General features: G+C 38.4%; 1 protein-coding gene across 5 annotated transcripts in view; it reads left to right on the top strand.

Annotated features, from left to right (window-relative positions):
* Positions 1 to 21,926, top strand: part of SHTN1 (shootin 1) — a 120,563-nt gene that overhangs the window by 36,300 nt on the left and 62,337 nt on the right. For all 5 annotated transcript variants that reach the window (XM_025395605.1, XM_025395607.1, XM_025395609.1 and 2 more), the window contains 5 exons: positions 964 to 1,024; positions 9,106 to 9,200; positions 14,695 to 14,863; positions 16,899 to 16,996; positions 19,720 to 19,801. In XM_025395605.1, the coding sequence (XP_025251390.1) occupies positions 964 to 1,024; positions 9,106 to 9,200; positions 14,695 to 14,863; positions 16,899 to 16,996; positions 19,720 to 19,801 (505 nt within the window). The remainder of the gene's footprint in view (positions 1 to 963; positions 1,025 to 9,105; positions 9,201 to 14,694; positions 14,864 to 16,898; positions 16,997 to 19,719; positions 19,802 to 21,926) is intronic.

Below are 21,926 nucleotides of genomic sequence, written 5' to 3'. Positions count from 1 at the left end.
TTGCCTTTTATGGTCTTGCCTCCCAAAGTCTTTTCAGTGAGTTCTCTCACCTTTTTAAATTAAAAATCAGTTTATATAAATAATAATGTGCTTAGTATGGAATATTTTATCTTCTCTCCTTTTAATTTGGTACCTTCCTCTATTCAGAATTCTGAGGACACATGGATCATGTTCTCTTGGGTGAGAGTGTGTGCCATGTGGCTGTCTCTTGCCCTCATGCAGTAGTCTTTCTTCTGAGTCAGAGTCTCGCTCTGTTGCCCAGGCTGGAGTGCAATGGTGTGATCTTGGCTCAGTGCAACTTCCGCCTCCTGGGTTCAAGCAATTCTCCTGCCTCAGCCTCCCAGGTAGCTGGGATTACAGGTGCCCGCCACCATGCCTGGCTAATTTTTGTGTTTTTAGTAGAGACAGCATTTTACCATGTTGGCCAAGCTGGTCTCTTTGACCAGGCTGGTCTCGTACTCCTGACCTCATGATCCGCCTGCCTCGGCCTCCCAAAGTGCTGGGATTGCAGGCGTGAGCCACCACGCCTGGCCCACAGTAGTCTTTCCATTCCCTCCCAAGTATGCACCACTGTTCTGGATAGTTGAAACTGTTTGGAATCAGACCTGTAGATGAGTGACTATGTACAGCATTAGCCAACATAAAAAGAGGTACAAACATTCTCTTAAATCATGAATATATTTTAACTCAAGGATGTTAAATTGGGCTGTTACTGAGGAGATAATGAGCAGGAAGGTGACTCATATCTCAGAAGGTCTGAGAAAATTGGTCAGATACAAATGGCACAAACACCATGCTGGCTGAGCAGTAGCAGTTCTGTATCACCATTGATGCTTTTCAAAGGTTTTACATTTTGTTTTGTTTTCAGAAAATTGCTGCTGTTTGTAAGTTTGCTCTTGCTTGCCTTTTCAAACCTAAAATTTATGATTGAAGTTTAACATTTGTTTACCTCTCTCATTTCAGTGTGACAAAATTAGGCAAGAACGAGATGAAGCTGTTAAAAAACTGGAAGAATTTCAGAAAAGTACGTAAGCATTTCAGTGGAATTATTATAACACATATAGCGTGTTGGGGATTATGTGAGTAGAAAGATACCCTGTTTAGTTGCTAATGTCCTGGTCATACAATCAAGAAAGCAAGACTTCTTTCTATGTGTCCAAAAGTGCCCAGGCATCACTTTAAGTTTTAAAGAAATGGAATAAGCATAGTTGTTTTATCAAGGGTGTTAGAAAAACCTGCACTTATTATAAAACAGTTTAACTATACATAAAAGTTAAAGGAGAACAAAAATGGCTTGTTGGCTCCTTGAAAAAGGCGAATGCTAGTACTTTATTGTCATTCCTTGTTGGTCTTTTATTTGTGTAGTAAAAAAATGTAATCATGCTTTGAATTCAGTTTTGCAGCCTGCTTTTTTCAGTAAACAGTACTTATGGTCATATTTTGCATGTCAGCACAGATGTACATCAGTTTTGTTTTGTTTTATTTATTTATTTATTTATTTATTTATTTATTTATTTATTTATGTTGAGTTGGAGTCTCGCTCTGTCACTAGGCTGGAGTGCAGTAGCAAGATCTCAGCTCACAGCAACCTTCACCTCCTAGGTTTAAGCAATTCTCCTGCCTCAGCCTCCTGAGTAGCTGGAACTACAAGTGCACCACCATGCCCAGCTAATTTTTGTATTTTTAATAGAGATGGGGTTTCACCATATTGGCCAGGATAGCCTCGTGATCCGCCCACTTTGGCCTCCCAAAGTGCTGGGATTACAGGCGGGAGCTACTGCGCCCGGCCTGTACATCAGTTTTAATTGTTGTCTGTAGAATTCCATTATAGGAGAGTACCATAATGTATTTAATTATTCTTTTACTGATAGATTATTCCTGGTTTTTAGCTATTATCAATAATGCCATGGCAGGTATTCTGACACTTATATCTTTACAGTAATCTAAATAGTTCCTGAGGTTAATTCATAGAAAAGGAATTATACTGGAGATCCACTATACGGCATTGTGCCTATAGCTAATAATACGGTGTTGTATACTTAAACTTAGTACTAAGAGAGTAGATCTTATGTTAAGTGTTGTTACTACAAAAGAAAATAAGTAAATAAAGAGGGCAGAAGGAAACTTTGGGAGGCGATGGATAGGTATACAACCTTGATGGTGGTGATGGTTTCAGAGGTGTATAATTATTCCCCAAACTCATCATGTTGTATACATGAAATATGTATGACTTTTTACATGTCACTTACTTATACTTTATAATGTGGTTCAAAAATAGAGAAAAGGAATGATAGCTTCATAGAACTTAAACATTTTTAAGAGTGTGAATGTTTGAAATAGCCCTCTCACTGAAGAAAGTTACATTCCCACAAAAGCTGTACTTTCCAAATTTTTGCTGGTATTTTTTTTTAATGTGATGTAAATCTGTTATTTATCCCCTAAGACAACATAGCTGATCAGACCCAGAAGGATCAGATGGAAATATGTCCTAGGCAAAGGCTCAGACCGTAGCAGGGAAAGTGACCCCCTTCCCTGGAAACAAGGCCTTTCTCCATCGTTCTGCAGATGCTCTATCAGTCAGCGTATTTGATTATTTATAAAGAGTTGATTTGGTAACTACACAACAGAACATTTTATTCTAGGTAAAACCAGCTATACAAATGAAGCATTATGGTTAAATTTCAACAACAAGTTTATTTCAGTGTCTGATTGTAACAGAGAACATCCCAGGGGAATCTTGCTGATATTACCTGTCTTTGGAGGCCAGTATGCTATGCTAGAAATACCTTTTATTTGCAAATGTATGAATTCTAATTATATGGTACTTTTTAACTTATGGAATGTATTTACTCTGAGTCACATCTTAAAGAGTCATACCACTGGTGTTGTTACCAGTTAATATGCTTGAATTATTGATAGTGGATTGGTGTGCAGTGGAAATAGTTCAAGTTCCTTATGATTGGGCTTATAAAATATTTTGGTGTAGGTAGGCAATAGGGACTTTGCCTCCTGCATTATGCAAAACCGGAAGCAACATTCCCCAAAATCAGTCTTCAAAGTAACATGTAAATTCTGCTTTCATCTGCCCTTTCTCTTTTCCCTTTCTTTGTGTCTTCCTCTGAATACCTTTGATAGTTTTAAAAATTCACATTTTTCGTTATGAGCAACTCAAATTAAAGCCTGAGGGGATTGACTGGAAGATTAGTACAACTATCTGTATTGTTGTATGCATTTAGTTTTTACCTTTGCTAAGTGTGTTTAATTAACTTAAGGTTTGGATGTTAGGAAAACAGAGTGCTAATTCTTTTTTGCTTACTCTCTTGGTAACTCACAGAACATCAGAGTGCCAACTCTTTACTCAGTCTCGAAAGGAGAGAAAACGAGGACTTGGCCAGGCATGGTGGCTCATGCCTGTAATCCCAGCACTTTGGGAGGCCAAGGCAGGTGGATCACTAGGTCAGGAGATAACAGCATCCTGGCTAGCATGGTGAAAACCCCATCTCTACTAAAAATACAAAAAATTAGCCAGGCATGGTGGCACGTGCTTGTAGTCCTAGCTACTTGGGAGGCTGAAGCAGGAGAATCGCTTGAACCCGGGAGGCGGAGGTTGCAGTAAGCCAAGATCTTGTCTCTGCACTCCAGACTGGTGACAGAGTGAGACTCCGTCTCAAAAAAAACCCCAAGAAACGGAAAAATGAGGACTAAGAAAACTTTAAATGTTTGTCAGAAAACTGTATCTAGGATAAATAATTCATGGCTTTTGAGCAGAGGGTAGCATTTCAGATTTGGAAGGGAGTAGGCAGTATTTTTATCACTAGTGAAGAGCATTAGTTTGTGTGAATCCACGTTTCTGCATTAATAAAATTGGTATAAATGACCATGCTTCATAGACCATTTGAGGGTAAAAAAAGATAATCTGTATAAAAAATGCTTAACACTGTTCCTGGCATATAGTAAGTGCTCAGTAAATGTTAGTTGCTACTACCACCATCTCATCAACTAAACTATCCAGTGCCTGACTGCCCTTCAGTATTAAGAGTTCATATCATACACCTTTAGGGAGTTAGTTCCTTGACACCAGGCTCCACATTCGGACAGTGGTGGAGGAAAGTTTCTTTTGGTGCTGAGTTGAAATCTGAAATCCCTGTAATGTTTACCTACTAGGCCTATGTCTTTTTTATTTGAGACGAAGTCTCACTCTGTCGCCCAGGCTGGAGTGCAGTGGCGTGATCTCTGCTCGCTGCGACCTCCGCCTCCTGGGTTCAAGCAATTCTTGTGCCTCACCCTCCCAAGTAGCTTGGATTACAGGTGTGTCCCCTGATGCCTGGCTGTTGTTTGTGTTATTAGTAGAGATGGGGTTTCACCATGTTGTCCAGGTTGGTCTTGAACTCTTGACCTCAAGTGATCCTTTTGCCTTGGCCTCTGAAAGTGCTGGCGTGAGCCACCACACCCGGCCTAGGCCTAGGTCTTGCAGTGTAGAGGTAACAGCTGCATAAGGGTTAGGAAAAGCTTTGTTTGGCCGTAGGGCTCTACTCTCCCTAGCTTAGCATACTTTTCCCAGGATAAATGTTTTTATCCATATGTCTATGTCATTTTTGATCCTCTGCCAGCTCTCTCTGAGCCTTCCTCCTACACACAAAGACCACCACCACATAGCAAAGCTGCATTCCCTAGACAGATTCCTGTGAAAGGAGAACTAGCTAAAGACCTTTCATATCTTTTCTTTTCTTTTTTTTTTTTTTTTTTTTTTGAGATGGAGTTTTGCTCTTTTTGCCCAGGCTGGAGTACAATGGCGTGCTCTCGGCCCACTGCAACCTCCGCCTCCCGGGTTCAAGTGATTCTCCTGCTCCAGCCTCCCAAGTAGCTGGGATTACAGGCAGCTAACTTTGTATTTTTAGTATAGAGGGGTTTCACCATGTTGGCCAGGCTGGTCTTGAACTCCTGACCTCAGGTGATCTGCCTGCCTCAGCCTCCCAAAGGGCTGAGATTACAGGCATGAGCCACTGCGCCCAGCCCCTTTCATATCTTTTCAACCACAATGTTAGCTCCATTAATCTGTTTTAAGGACACACCCATTTTCCTACATATGTGCCAACTTTTATGGCTGTTTCTTTATCGCATGGAAAACTTCTAAAGTAGTCTGATGTTGAAGAAGAATTTGTAATACGTTCACCACATATGCTTTAGAGATTTTCTACATCTAAATATCTCTGGGAGTTGGAGTTGGGAGAGGAGATTTGCTGTAGAAGCAACATCATTGGTGGTGACACCTTGTATAATTAATTTCAAAGGACTATAGAAAAGTAGTGTCACCTAGAAGTGGTTTTAGCTGGGCTTTACCGGTTAGAGCTCTGTGATTTAGAATATGTTATTTAACTTCTCTGGGCCTCCGTGTTCTCAAATATGAAATTGCTGTGATCATCCCTACGTTATAGGATTGTTGCGAGGCTTCATGAGGAAGGGAACACATGTAAAGAGTTTAGCACAAGGCTGAACACATAGTCAGGCTCAACAAATGATGATGGTAGTTGTTTCCTAAGCAATTCTATACTACAGAGAACATTCTTATAAAAGGCTGTTCACAGATGAGCTTAGGCCTTCAATCCTTCAAATAGACACTAACACGAGCACCTCCTTTGCATGTAGCATTGTGCTAGGTGCAAGAGAATCAGACGTGTAAAACAAAATCCATGCTCTAATGTTCATAGTGAGTAGAAGATAAAAACAAGTAAAAGAAAAAAAAAAAAAACGGTTACCCTACAATGTGATGTGTACTGCACTGCCATGTATGTAAGACTGCTTTGAAGTCATAGTTGAAGAGAGACAAACTTTGCTAATTCGAGTAGACTAATAGAAACAATAGTTGATGTACTTTTATGTTATACCTCTGAGTTCTCAGGGTCATTTAAATTTTCTTACTATGAAAAATTTCAAAGTTATGCAAAGGGGAGAAAATAATGTAACAAATCCCCATGTTTCAGTTTTCCGGCTGCAACAGTTGCCAACTCACAGCCAGTGTTCCATCTGTACACCCATACACCCACTGTCACTGACCTCGGATTGCTTTGGAACTAATTCCAGTCATCATAGCATTTTACTGTTTACTGCCTGGAAATATTTCAGTATGTATTTCTGAAAGATTTTTCTTTTTAACATAACTGCAATATTATGGACACTTTATTAAAAGTTCATCTTTTTTCTTTTTTAAACCTCATGTCATCCGAATATGCAAATATGACAGGTACAGTGGCCATGGATTGTGGATATCCTGAGACAAGCCTAATTCAGCACCGCAGGGCAAGTTGTTACATGAATATCTCAATGCTTAGAAAACTTTTATTCTTGGAAATGTGCAAATAAATTTACATATTAAAAATAGTTCTGTTTTGCGTCACGTGACTTGACTTTTGGTTTTGGAAATGGGGTCATGCTTTTTGAAGATATAATCACCCTTGAAATCTTCCCTTATGAACCTAGAAAGTTGGTAAGTAGGTTTGTTATGCTACCAATTTAGCACTGGAAGAATTTCCTAAACTAAAAATTAATGTGCAATTTAAAAAATGTCTACTGTTCTCTCTTTGAGAAGAAATAAAAATCCCGCCAGATGGAGTGTGCCAAATCAGAATTGGAGAAAGTGTGAGCAAGGACTAGCCAGCTATGTTTATGAAGTTAAATCACAGAGCACCTTTTTACAAAATGTTTAGAAAATAATTTTTTTTTTTTTTTGCTTGTTTTTTTGTTTCCTATTCGCTAGGCCTAAACCTCACTACTGCGGAATGAATTTTCTTACTCTTTCAAGAGCAAGAATGTTATTGAATAAAAAGTAAGATTCCTATGAAAAATGCAGAGTGTTTATGTTTTTGTTAGATAGTGGAAATACCAGATTGTGGCAGAAGATGTCAAGTAGTTAAGGCTAAAAATTCAAAGTCATATTTGATGTTGTAAAAATTGTATAGGTTTCTTTTCTCTTTCCTTCACATTTTTGAAGAACCTACCTTGTAAACATAGTGATAAAATGCCAGGAATATTAGGATTTTAAGGAAATAATAGAGCCTATTATTTAAACTACAATATAAAAGGCAATTATATTGATGAAGAGCTACATGGGCTTTGTGTGTGTGAATAAACTTGGCCTGTGTTCAGCTTCTATTTGTTCTTCTGGCATAAACACATATTGTGTGTGATTCCAGTTTAATGGGGACCCGTTTGTATGCCAAGCAGCTGCATTTTAGGACCTATTGCGTGATTTCATAGCTCTCTGAAAATTGGTTCTATTCAGAACAAGAGATAGAAGAGAAGAAGGGGGGTGATGTGGAAGGGAGGGGGAGCTTCAACACACAATCATTTCTTTTCAATTGGAGCCAGAAAGGTTGATGACAACATGACCATTGTGTTATAATGATAAGACCACTAAGGCATCTGTACCTCTCATCAAGGCTTTCACACAACAGCAGATACAATTTAATTCACTGCTCTGTCAGCAGTGCTGATACCATTATGCCGTCTGTCTCCACAGTTATAATCACTGTCCTCTGAGAAATGCAGTTGAAATGATCTTGAGCAGTCAAAGAAACTCTCAATTAAGGCTGCCACTTCCAATGTGTCAGATTGTGTCTTATGCACTTGGTACAATTTTCACTTCCAATCCTGTTTATTTACAATGTCTACCAGTAATTACGCTTAACGTGTCATTTAGTGAGGGGGGCCCCTGCCAAGCCGATTGTTGGGTGCTGCTGTACCATTGAGTGGGAGTTTCTCGAAGTCAATGCCATCAGCAGCTTTTAGGCCCTGATGGGATGCAGTAGTAATGTTGATAATGCAAGTATCGTGCTCATCAAGTCATAATTAGATGCCACTCAAATGTGCCACTTGTAATAACAGTGTTGATTCATGTTTTTCTCGGTGACTGCAACTACTAATTAGTTAAGTGGTTTTTGGTTGGCCTGCATTTGCTGCAGATTATTATTACCCCTGAAAAAATGTCAAGGTTAGAGATGTTTCTGGCCATTTAGTGCTGCTTTATGAATTTGAATATTAACATAATAAGAACTTTGGACAGACTTAGGAAGTAATACATTTTTGTATTTAATTTGGAGAGAAATTTTTTCCCCTGAGTTTAATCATAATTGCAGGTTAATTAAGCTTAAATGAAGCAAAAGTAATCTCTCTTTGTGTTATGTGAGCCCAGTGCTTTTTGCCTAACTTTGTTGGGTTTCACATTTGGGTTTCCTTTAATTTTTTTTTTTTAAGCCAAACTAATAGCAATAAGTACTGTCTACATTTAGGGTTGAGATTCTGAGAGTTTTCATTTAAACTAGAAATATGGGTGGAAGGAATTGGCATTTTTCTTACTTGATCTTCAAAATATAACTCAAGTTCTAAATCACTTTATACCTGTAAATCTCAATTTACATGCACTAGCTATCAAAAAATCTAAAAAATACTATTTTTCAAGCGTTGGTAAAATATCAAGTAAAATTTCACTTTTCCTCTAATGCTCCTGATAGCCCGTGATTCAGGAAGCAATTTATTAGCCTCTGCTTTATAACCATATAGTACATAAATCTTATTGCTTACACTTTTCTGCCCAAGAGTTATTTACAAAATAGCAGTAACTACTTTGTAGCTAATAGAGACTAATGTTGCAGTACTTAGCCAAGTTGCCACATCACTATTCCAGTCATAAGATCAATTTAAGATTTATTTTTCTTTTATTTTTTGTTATACCCTGCTAAGAAAAAGAAGTCATGCTGTCACTCCTCTTTATTTATGAAATATTCTTTTGTTTAAATTAGCAGATATGTCTATAGATACATATATAGTTGCATAGAAAATAGATGTAAAAAATCTAGCTTTCTTAAAGTACATAGTAAAATTTATGTATGTAAAATGAATGTTTTTCATTGTGTTCTTGTTTCTTTCTCCATTCAAATATTAGCTCAGATTTAATCAGGGCAGCTTCTCAAAAACCTTTTTTTCAGTGATAGCTAAAGGTCTGGCTAGCCAAAGAATTGAAGTATTCTTAATCATGGGACGATGCGTGGGCTCCTGGAATAGCTGACTAATCTTTGAATGCTGAGATCTTTTTTTCCCCCTCATTCCTAGTTTCTCACATGGTCATAGAGGAAGTTAATTTCATGCAGAACCATCTTGAAATAGAGAAGACTTGTCGAGAAAGTGCTGAAGCTTTGGCAACAAAGGTGAGACTTCAAATGAAGGAATTTTACCTGAACTTTTAAATTTCAACTTGCTTTTCTAAGCAGTGGCTTCTGTCCGGTTTTGCTTTTCTGTTTCTCTAATCGATTATCTGCTCTGATGGTGAGGGAAATGTTAAAAGGTCTCAGAATCCTGGAATACGATTATGTAAATATTTGCCTTAATGCAAAGGTTATTCCAATTGTAAAAGGAGCATTTGTATGTGAGTATTTTAGCATTTGTGCTTTTTGCCTGTGAAAATGTGGAAAAAATGGTCCCAGAGTAGTGTTAAACGGAACTTTGCAAATGTCCATGCATTTAGTTAAAATGCTAACCAAGTTTAAAACTAACCTGGTGTGACATAAAAGAGCAGTGAATGTCTCATATTTGAATCAGATGAAAAAGTCACCCTGAAGCCATACATTTCAGGTGATTATTTGTGAAAGCAAAGCGAGGGCATGCTAAAGGTGACCTCCAGTGTTCCACTGATTGCCTCTTGCTGATGAATTTACCAAGTGTGTAATTTTCTACATTCTATCTCATCAGAAGTACATTATTATTAAAGAATGTTTTTTATCTCTGTCTTATGTATTTTGGGTTGGGTAAAATGCATCTGAACCACTTCATCAGAAAATGGATTACAGCAATTTTCAACCAAATTTCATTAGTAATACTGGTTGTGTTTCTTTTCCCTCCCCTCCATCACCCACCTCCGAAAATTTCTTTGGATGTGACTGAAATCCTACTCCCAATAAATACGTAAATAAATATAATTTGTATGCATTAACAATGTGCTTGCTGGAGGCATTTGCTTAATTGTTTGCATAACAACACTACATTAGAATTCATAAGATATTTAATCAGAACCTAAGAATATAAATTTGGGTATGTAACTTCTCTCCTGGTATTTGTCTGAAGAATACATAGCAATACACTTTAAAAACACTTTTTAAAAAATGATAACATGAGTATTCTCACATCATTTTTACTCTGCGGCACATTCCTGGAGTTCACTAGTCCATAATGTTGTGTGAATTCTGTTTTCATTTTTTGAATTTCTTTTTTTGGAATAAGTAGAGAAAAAGTACATTCGGAGCCTGCTAACTGCTCTGGAGCTTCTAGCGTCTAAGGATACACTCTCTATTTTTTCTTGTTATTAACAAGTATTCCTATTGTCATAGCACGTCCAGAGTGAGGATATTGGCTACCTTTCAGGATTGGCAGAGTTTCTGGAAGGCACTGGTTTGTGGGGCAGTATACACAGGTTTTGTTCCCGGTTATGTCATTTTGGGCATATGTGATTTTGGACAAGTTAGTTTTGTTCTCTGGACTGTAGTATCTCATCTTAAATGACATGATGGACTAGAGTTAGGGACTGGAGTTAATAATTTATTTGCATATGGCCCCCTGTAAAAAAATTACTTTTCTGTCTTCCCTTTTATTTAATAGGTGTCTTTTGGCAAGAGAACTCACCTCTCTGAGCTATAGTTGTCTTGCTCTAAATGCCAGGATGCACCATGGTTGTTGGCTTCTTCATAATATGCCAGATCCACTGGCTCTAGATGTGTGACCCAGGCATGTGTGTGTAGAAAAGCTGCCTGGTGACTGTTATATTCATTGCTGGTTATGAACCAGTGTTACCTAATCTCTAAGCTCATTTTTACAATTAAGTCTTAACAGTAGGATCCTTACTTAACACTGTTTGTTGCCTGTTCTTTAAAAAGCCTTTTTTAAAATGGACATATAGTTTATTTTTGAAGATGTAGTATGAACTTATGGGGCCTAGAATAAAAATCCAAAAAATGGATTAAATCAAATAGTATACATGTCCTTGTTTGTTGTAAAAGAGTGCTTTGAATGCAAAATGTGGAAACTTCATTATATGTGTTTCCAATAAATGATAATAGCACATTCTGATTTAAGTATCAATTGTCATTTTTGAAAGTAGACTTGCAAAACTGCTCATTTTTTCTGAGAGCCAAGTTCTGTAAATTCTTACTTTTCTACATTATTGCCATCAAATTAATGACAAATGGAATGTTTAATTCTTATGATGCAGTTTGACCTCATAATTTTCTTTTTTTTTCTTTTTGAAATGGAGTCCTGCTCTGTTGCCCAGGCTGGATGGAGTACAGTGATGCCATCTTGGCTCACTGCAACCTCCGCCTCCTGGATTCTAGCAATTCTCCTGCCTCAGCCTCCCGAGTAGCTGGGATTACAGGCACTTGCCACTACACCCAGTTAATTTCTGTGTTTGTAGTAGAGACGGTGTTGCGCTGTGTTGACCAGCCTGGTCTCAAACTCCTGATTTCAGGTGATCTGCCCACCTCAGCCTCACAAAGTGCTGGGATTACAGGTGTGAGCCACTGTGCCCAGTTCCTTATAATTTTCTTAGAACCAGGTATGGATACTTTGCTTTGCTAAAATGTGTAGATAAAACTGATAAATGTAGACCAGTTATTTAAGTCATACGATCCAAAGCCATTAAACTTGCTTGTTTTGTACCTTTAAATAGTCACAAACTATGGGTAATATAAAAACTCTACTTACATTTGAATAGAATAGTAGGTTCTGTTACTGTAGGATTTTAAAAGATATATTTTTGGCCAGGTGCAGTAGCTCACACCTGTAATCCCAGCACTTTGGGAGGCTGAGGTGGGCGGATCACCTCAGGTCAGGAGATGAAGACCATCTTGGCCAACATGGCAAAACCCCATCTCTACTAAAAATACAAAAATTAGCTGGGCATGGTGGCGCGTGCCTGTAATCCCAGCTACTCGGGAGGCTGAGGCAGGAGAATCGCATGAAGGGAGTTGGAGGTTGCAGTGAGCCGAGATCACGCGACTTCACTCCTGCTTGGTGACAGAGTGAGACTCCATCTCAAGAAAAGAAAACAAGAGATATATTTTTGCCTTACACATAGAGAGATTCCAAACAACAAGTAGCATGCCATTAACCTATAGCTTGGCAAATAGCTACAATGAAATTGCTTAGCCAAAATCTGTAAATTCAGAATTCTCAAAAATGTCCAAATAGTATGCACATAAGACCTCATGTCTAGGCTGGGTGTGGTGGCTCACACCTGTAATCCCAGTGCTTTGAAAGGACAAGATGGGAGGATCACTTGAGTTCAGGAGTTTGAGAGTTTGAGGCTGTAGTGAGCTGTTATCATACCACTGCACTCCAACCTGGGTGACAGCAAGAACCAAACTCCAAAAAAAAAAAAAAAAGACCTCATATATGTAAATCTTACATTTCTTCTTTCAAAATGTGAAAATGGTGTTTCAGAGAAGACTTATGAAATTTTTTGGTTGGCTTTTTTTTTCTTAAACTGGTGACTTTGTTAAATAGAGTAATTGTATTACAGACAAACTGATGGATTTTGGTGCCTTGTTTGATAGAGGCATTAAACCCTTTTGAGGGCGGAACTGTGTTAACTATGATGTTACTAAGGTATTATTGTAGTGGTTGTCTAAGAAGTAATATATTAAGCACTAGATGGCAGAAACTAATAGTTCCATGAGTATCCTGGAGGAAGAAGAAAATGCATAAATGAATACCTTGATTGAAGAAAACTAGCTGGGATAAATGATTTCCAAAAGATAGTTAGACACAAACTAAACCTCTTTTCTTACTTTTAATAGCTAACACTGAAGTTTTATTATGTGGCAGTTGCTATATTAAATACTTTATATATAATGTCTCATTTAATCATCCTATTGTGGGATAGAAACTATCTTAATTCTTAGTTTATTGATGAGAAAACTGAAACGTAAGGATTAGGTTAGTTGTAAAGGCAGAGATGGAATTTTATTGCAGAGCTGGGTTGGATACTAAAGCCATGCATTTCTCAATGATTCTTCATGTTGACGTACATTAGAATCACCTGGGAAACCGAAAAAGTGCTATGCTGGGCCCCACTGCCAGATATTTTGGTATGGTGTAGAGCCTAAGCAGCGTTTTTTGTTTTGTTTTGTTTTGTTTTGTTTTTTTCCTGAGACAGTTTCGCTCTGTCACCCAGGCTGGAGTGCAATGGCATGATATCAGCTCACTGCAACCTCTGCCTCCTGGGTTCAAGCGATTCTCCAGCCTCAACCTCCCAAGTAGCTGGGACTACAAGTGCCTGCCACCATGCCCAGCTAATTTTTTTTTTTTTTTTTTTTTTTTTTTTGAGACGGAGTCTCGCTCTGTAGCCCGGGCTGGAGTGCAGTGGCCGGATCTCAGCTCACTGCAAGCTCCGCCTCCCAGGTTTACGCCATTCTCCTGCCTCAGCCTCCCGAGTAGCTGGGACTACAGGCACCCGCCACCTCGCCCGGCTAGTTTTTTGTATTTTTTAGTAGAGACGGGGTTTCACGGTGTTCGCCAGGATGGTCTCGATCTCCTGACCTCGTGATCCGCCCGTCTCGGCCTCCCAAAGTGCTGGGATTACAGGCTTGAGCCACCGCGCCCGGCCTCCCAGCTAATTTTTTGTATTTTTTTTTTTTTTTTTTTTTAAAGTAGAGATTGGGTTTCACTGTGTTAGCCAGGATGGTCTTGATATCCTGACTTCGTGATCTGCCCACCTCGGCCTCCCAAAGTGCTGGGATTACAGGCACCACACCCGACCAAACGAGAACTCTTTTAATAGAGATAGTAGAAGAGATAGTAGAAACAACAGCTTGAACTAGTTTAAACAAGAAAAGAAAATGATATAGGAATCTGTTAGAAGTATCAGAGAATTCCATAGAATCTCTGAGTCAGGAGCAGTTTAGGAATGGACTGGAGTTTGGGGCTTGAGTCTGGTGGGAAACTCTTTCTCCACTGCTTTTCTCTTCCTTTCTCTACACATCAGCTTCAGTTTTAGCTTTTCTAAAAACTACCTTCCTCTTTTCCTTGATTCTGTAGTGGAATGTGGTTACCAGCAGCTCCTGTCCAGACGCATGGAAAGCAACTCATTGCTCTGTTCTAGCCTCTAAATTTCTAGAGAGGGGATCTGATTGGTCACACTTGGGTCATGTGCTTAATCCCTGGGCTAATTCGCTGTGACCAAAGGGATGGGGTATGCTTCGGAGAGCATGGCGCTCCCATTGAAATGTGGAACAATGAGGAGTGGTAATGTCCAGAAAAGAGGAGATGTTAGGTAAACAGACATTTAAAAGGTGTTCACAGCACCACAGCAAGCAGATTTGCTTGAAATAAAGTGCCTTTTTAAAGACTATTAATGACTGTAAATCAAAATTTTATTTAATCTGTACTGGTATTTTATCTTAGTTCCTTATATTTCTCATCAGTTACAACTAGCATTTCCACTTGCTGCTGGCTGTAATCCAGGCATCAGGTCTTGGTTAAAGAAATAAATTTAATATAAAACCTTATTTAATGAATCTGCTAATTGTTATGTCCTGCTGTGAGTGTTGATGAATATGTAAGACAAAAATATACTTAATTTGTCTATTGTTTAAAAACCCAAGGTACTCATTTGGCTGCTGTTAAAATAACTGTTTTTATGTTTTGTCTTAGCTAAATAAAGAAAATAAAACATTGAAAAGAATCAGCATGTTGTACATGGCCAAGCTGGGGCCAGATGTAATAACTGAAGAGATAAACATTGATGATGAAGATTCAACTACAGACACAGACGGTGCCGCCGAGACTTGTGTCTCAGTACAGTGTCAGAAGCAAATTAAAGGTAGAACTCTTTGCTTAATTGTTGAGCATATTTTGTACCCCATTAGGATAGTGCTTGTCAACCCTGACTGCACATCAGAATCATGTGGGAAACTTTAAAAATAGTGATGCCTGGGCAGAGCATGGTGGCTCACACCTGTAATCCCAGCACTTTGGGAGGCCGAGGCGGGTGGATCACCTGAGGTCAGGAGCTGGAGACCAACTTGGCCAACCTGGTGAAACCCCGTCTCTACTAAAAAATACAAAAATTAGCTGGGCATGGTGGCGGGTGCCTGTTATCCCAGCTACTTGGGAGGCTGAGTCAGGAGAATCACTTGAACCTGGGAGGTGGAGGTTGCAGCGAGCCAAGATTGTGCCGTTGCACTCCAGCCTGGGCAACAGAGTGAGACTCCATCTCAAAACAACAACAACAACAACAACAAAAAAGCCTGATGTCTGGGTCCTACCCTATCCAAAATTTTGCTACACCATAGGCCAATTAAATCCAAATTTTGGATGGGGTAGGACCCAGGCGTCAGCATTTTGAAAGCTTCCCACATCATTTATTTAAATCTCCAAATCACCATAGGGTATATAACAATTGTGCTTTATGAGTTACTTTCTTGTTTGGAATTAGGCACTTTTGAAAGTGTTGTCTCAATGGAAACAGCCAGTTATACTGTAACCTTAAGGATATGTACTATGTGTCAAGATATTTTTGTTAAATGAAAGAAAGAATGAATAAAAATATATTTAGCCAACACCCCTTTTTGTTGGTTAACAGGTAGTGTTGTAAGGCAAGATCATATGATACATCTATTAAATTCTCATTCATTTTATTCATACACATGTTTATTTAAAGATGTAGGAAAGCAGTTCTGGCTCAATAACTATTGGACCATTTTAATTTAGTATACAGGTCAAAAGCAATATTCATTTATTTGGTAGATAACATATCAACTGGAAGTACAAAGAAGAAAGGATGTTACAGACACCATCTTTATCCGACTCTTCAACCCCGCAAGCTAAGACAAAATAGAATTCATGTTGGTAGGGAGGGAGAGGCATTTTAAAGGAGTTCCCTTTGTTCATCATTCTCCTTTCTGTTTGAGCTTGAACAAAATGGTTTCATGTTCTTCTTTCTGGATTAGCCAGCCAATGGAGAAAGTGATTTAGAAATAAGTCTGATAACTTCTTCAAGCTGAGTTTATGTAAAAAGTTTGATCTAATTTACGAATAACCACATACCATGTTTCTTATTGCACTTGGAAAACAGTAAGAAATTAAAGGCAGTTAAAACCTAAGTGGCAAAACAGTAGGCCGGAATATAAATTTGAGTAGTCTGTGCTAATCTGTGTGTATTTTCAAACATTTGGGTGACAGAAGTAACTTTAACACCAGAAGATTTTGCACTTACAGTTGATAATATTCTCATTCTAGTAACACATTTTTCATTGAATCCTAATAATAAAACTATGAAATAAATTTAAAAACAAAACACCCATGACTCTAGAGAGAAAATTATGAGAATTAACCCTTCTTTCAAATGGTTATATTTTGAATCAGTTCAAATAATGTCTAAGGACTATACATTGGCAACAAGTCAGGAACTTTTACTTTTAATCAAAATATCCAAATTATTAACTGCCCAATTGTTTATTTATATTGTTTTGTGATAAGAGCCCGTGGCATTATGAAATAAAAAAGAAATAAATACTACACCTTAATTTGTGTTGCTGAAAACTTAAAAAATCTTACTTCCAAAATGCCAGCTAGTTTTCTAGAATGTGGTTTTGATAGAATGCAAAGAAAACATGATCTGGTACATTTAATGTAGTGAGGTTGCCTGATATAAAATTGTTAATATCCATGGGTATATGGGGGAGGGGCCACGCAAATGAGATTCTCATTGTCCTTTGGTTCTTCATTTCCTTTTAATTGTTAAATAATCTTGACCATAAGCTGCACATGGACTGGCATTTTCAATTCTTTTCACCAGATTGATGCCTTCTTTTAAAAATAAGTTTATTTATATATTTTTTTCTTGAAAAATGCAGAACTTCGAGATCAGATTGTGTCTGTTCAGGAGGAAAAGAAGATATTAGCCATTGAGCTGGAAAATCTCAAGAGCAAACTCGTAGAAGTAATTGAAGAAGTATGTATCTCAGGCCTGAAAGGCAAGGGCTTTAGCATTTTCAAGGTGTTTGGGGATTTGCTAAGTTAAGAACTTAATAATATAAGCCAATTTCTAACATGAGAACCATGTACCAATTTTAATTCTCTCCTCAATTTCAGACATAGAAAAAGGTAGAGGAAATAAGATCATGAAGATTCATGTACCCACTACCTGGTTTAATAAATAAAACTCTGAAATAGTATGGACATGTTTCCTGTTGTTCCCCCAGTTTTTGTTATGTAAGGCAAATAGTAGCTACTATTTCAAGTCATATATTTTAGTGCCGCTGGTAGAGAAAGAAGAGCATGTTTTGCTTTTCCAGTGAATGACTGGTTCAGTTGGGAAGGACTGTCCCTCGTGCTTCTCCAACACAGGCATTTATGATAGGTGGTAGGATGCGTTCAAGTGGTTGCTTCCAGAGTCTTTCTTTTCTGGTGTTTTGTTTTGTTTGAGACAAGACCTAACTCTATCACACTCAGGCTGGAGTGCAGTGGTACGCTCACAGCTCACTGCAGCCTCAACCTCCCAGGCTCAAATGATCCTCCTGCCTCAGCCTCTCAAATAGCTGAGACTACAGGCATGTGTCACCACGCCTGCCTAATATTTAAAATTTTTTTATAGAGATGTGGGTTCCTGTATTTCCCAGGCTTACCTTGAACTGCTGGACTTGAATATCTTCCCATCTTGGCCTCCTAAAGTGCTGGGAACACAAATGCAAGCTGCTGCACCTGGCCTCTTTTTCCTTTTGAACTGTCTAAGAACAAGACCCCCACAATTGCCTTTTATTTGCACGAGGCTTCAAAGATTTGCCTTCACAGTCTTGATTCTTGATTTAATTTGTATCAGTGGTTCTTAGATTCTGTAGCCCACCGCTTCCCAACTGATGTGCTACTGCGCCTTGATAAAGTGGCTTATGAACATGCCAATGTATTGATCCTGTCAGTGAGCAGCCTCATCCAGTTACCTCAGTTCGCATACACATATGGTCGTTTTCTTGGAAGCCATGATGTAAAAAAGGTTGGGAAGCAGTGTCCGCCAACTTCCCAGTCTGAGCTCCTTTTATTATTGTGGCAAAACAGTATAATGAATGGGAAGAAGGATGATGATATTTTGGAAAGGGCCTTACTGTTAGACAGTGTGTACCAGTTACTAATTTAAACCAAAACCAAAAATAAAGCCTACACTAAAAGAACCAGTTCATAGATTATCTGGAGGTGCTGATGGATTCAGAACCACTTTCAGGACCATTATCTTTGTTTCTCGGTGTGCTCTGTTCCTCAGTTGTGATTATTTACTGATGATTCTCTCCCTTCCCACTTAGAGGTGTTATTGGAAGACAGTTCAACAATTATTTTTATTATGACTGTTTCAGACATCTGAAAAGGCATAATGAACAAAATAATGGGGCTGAGTTCAGTGGCTCACGCCTGTAATCCCACACTTTGGGAGGCCGAGGCAGGAGGATCACTTTGAGCCCGGGAGTTGGAGACCAGCAAGACCTCGTCTCTCAAAAATATTTTTAAAAATATTAGCCAGGCGTGGTGGCATGTGCCTGTAGTCCCAGCTGCTCAGAGGGCTGAGGTGGGAGGATTGCCTGAGCCCAGGAGTTCGAGGCTGCAATAATTGTATTACCACCCTCCAGCCTGAGTGACAGAGACCCTGTGTCTAAAAAAAATTATTTTTAATGAACATCCATATACCTGCTACCTAACTTAATTCACAGAATATTAGCACAGTGATGAAAGCCCTGGTATAACTCTTTCTAGTTGCATAATCCTTGCTTCCTGCCCAGTTTCCCTAAATAACCATTATTCTGAACTTGGTGTTTATCATGTCAGTGGATATGTTTACATGTTCACTACAATACATAGTATTTTGAGTGTTTTTAAATATTATGAACATGCCTGCTTTCTAAATTCAATATAATGTATTTGAGATTTATCTTCTACCTTGCTATATGTAGCTTTTCTTTATGTTCTTTAAAAAAAAAAAAAAACTTTTCTATAGTATTCTCTTTTCATTTATAGACATCAACAGTTATTTCAGAAATTTAAATTTTTGTGGGAGTATTTATATGTATTTTATTTAAGCCAAGAGTCATCAAAGTTCAAAGTCTTCCTTTATTTTAAAAGTTCATGTTTGTCTTAAGTCAAAAGTAATCAACATTAAAAATGAATACCAAAATTGAGTATCAGATCTTGACTAAATGATTCTTGTATTTTCTGGGTGATCTTTAGTTGGATTTTTGCATTAAAAATATGAATCATGGCTGGGTATGGTGGCTCAAGTCTGTAATCCCAGCACTTCAGGAGGCTGAAGCAAGAGGATTGCTTGAGCCCAGGAGTTCGAGACCAGCCTAGGCACCATATGAGACCCCATCTCTATATTCTTTTTTTTTTTTTACTTTTAAAAAAATATGTATCATTTACATTGGATGGCTAGCATACTGTCATGTTTAGGGGCCAATGCCAACTGGAATATATCAATAAGTTCTGTACCAGGTACACATCCTAACTTAAATAGCTATCCTTGAAGCTTTAAAGAAGAGCTTTAATAAAAAGTCTTAACACATTGAAACCAATTGCTGCTTTAAATTGTAACTTCATGTTGAAAGTTGAACAGCAATTGAGTATCACACATTGCCATATGTCCTGTTTTACAATTTTTGGTGTTTTCTCCCCTGAAAAATCTCACATTTTTAGGTAAATAAAGTTAAACAAGAAAAGGCTGTTTTAAATTCAGAAGTTCTTGAACAGAGAAAAGTCTTAGAAAAATGCAATAGAGGTAAGTCTGTCCAATCTTTTTTTCTGAAATACATATGCAGTTTGTTCTGTTTGCATATATTGTGTGTCATTTTACTCCTATGCCTAAGTATGATTGTAAATAAAATCTCCTATATTGTGTTTTTCTAGCAGTGTGTCTCTCCCATTCCTATTATTTTATTACCCAACTTAGAGTCTGGGAACATCTAAAAGTGATTTCACTTGAGGAACAAGGAACCCACTCATTTTGAAACCTCTTAACAGAAATACTACTTCTGTCTTACATATATCCAGGGATCATGGCCTTTTTAGCTATCCCCTCAGCATTTATATATTTGGTAGGTTATTTAGTAACTCTCAATCCAGAAGAGGTTAGGCTGTCTACATAAAACACGTAACATTATGTGATGAAATTGTAAATTAAGAGGATGTGGGAAATGGGACAAAGGAAAGTGAGAGTTAGATTGAGATACAAAGTGCATTCTTGTTCTGAGGTCTTGCACATTTCCTGCCTGTCTGTCTGAAATCTGGCTCTGAGCTGTCTGGCAGTCAGTGCAATAAGAGATTGATTATCATTTAAATGAATCACATGAAAATGAACCTAATGATCAGGAAAAGCAGAGCTGGTCTCCTGGTGAGAGGGAAATGTCTCCAGTGGTTATCTCCAGAGAAAATTTCGTGTACTTTGGTCAACAGTGACTTTATCCACCTAGTTATAAAATGCGGCGTCAACTCTCATGAGGGCTGTTTCATGTGTCTCCCAGTTTAAGACAAGGAAATGATGCCAAAGTGTGGTTCTGCAAAAGTAATTCTGGGAAGTAGTAGGAAGAACTTAATATACTTTCTGTTCTCTCTTTTTCCCTCAGCCACTCTCTTTCCTTGTTTAGAAGCTGCAACACTAACAGGAAGCCTTTGCGACCCAGGGCCTTCCCTATTGGTGGTGGTGGTAGCGGTTAATCTTTTTATCATTAATCAACTGGGATTTTTTTCATAAATAAAAGACCTTGTAGTTAAATGTGGGCAATATGCTGGATTGTAACATTTCTTCAAGTCTTTCTGTATTTAAAGATATAAATGGTGTAGAATTTTCAGTCTTGATTCACTGTGTTAGGAAAAGGGTTCTGCAAGGGTTAATCATGTAGCTCTTGCCTTCAGAGAGCCCTCTGTCTAGAAAGAGAGAGAAATTATGTAAATACGTACCTGACTAGGACCAATCTGATTTTTTTCAGATTCCAAGTCAGAAGGGCCAGGACATGTGAAAATTCCCTTTTTATTATAGTGTTCTAGACATAGAAAAGAGAGTCAATTATCTTGCCAGGGCTTCAGATAGTCACAGTGTTCTTTGTTTTCTTCATGAAATTTCTTTTTTAAATAGGCTTGAAAATCATTTAGCTCTCAGGGACCTATAATTCACGCCAAAAATCACCACTCATATTGCTCTACTTACTAGTCTTTCATCTGAGGAGGCTGTAGATTTACAGAGTACAGAGTTTGAAATTCTATGTCATTACACAGCAAACCAGTCCTTAGTCAGTTAGGATTGAAGTGCCCTGGCGGAACAGTGTGTGAAGGCAGCTGTTAAGAGAGCCTTTTGAAAGATTGTGTTGGTATGACTCAGCTCAGGGTGGAGGTGCCTCACCAGAAGTGGATGGACAGTGTGCTGTCTGCCTAGCTTGTGCCTAATATCTAATGGCGTCATCACTCCCTCTGTCCTGTCATTATCACTATTTAACAAAATAGGCCACTGAATGTTGAAAATAGCAAAGAATTTATGTTACTTTTATTTGACAGGACCTTCTTTTTGAAGCTTTCTGTCTTGCAGTAACTCTTTGGTACAAAGCTCTGATTCTTTGGGTCTGAATGGATCTAAGGCTGTTTGTTTCTCTCCTTTGTAAATATGGAGAACACTTAAAAATAACTTAGATGTCCAGGCGCTGTGGCTCACACCACTAATCCCAGCAGTTTGGGAGGCTGAGGCGAGTGGATTACTTGAGATCACGAGTTTGAGACCAGCCTGACCAACATGGTAAAACCTCGTCTCTGCTAAAATACAAAAATTAGCTGGATGTGGTGGCAGGCATCTGTCTGTAACCCCAGCTACTCAGGAGGCTGAGGCAGGAGAATCGCTTGAACCTAGGAGGCGGAGG

This window comes from Theropithecus gelada, chromosome 9 (assembly GCF_003255815.1).
Source record: "Theropithecus gelada isolate Dixy chromosome 9, Tgel_1.0, whole genome shotgun sequence".
NCBI lineage: Eukaryota > Metazoa > Chordata > Mammalia > Primates > Cercopithecidae > Theropithecus > Theropithecus gelada.
Note: the sequence above shows the minus strand (reverse complement) of the source record. Positions and strands in the feature narration are given on the sequence as shown.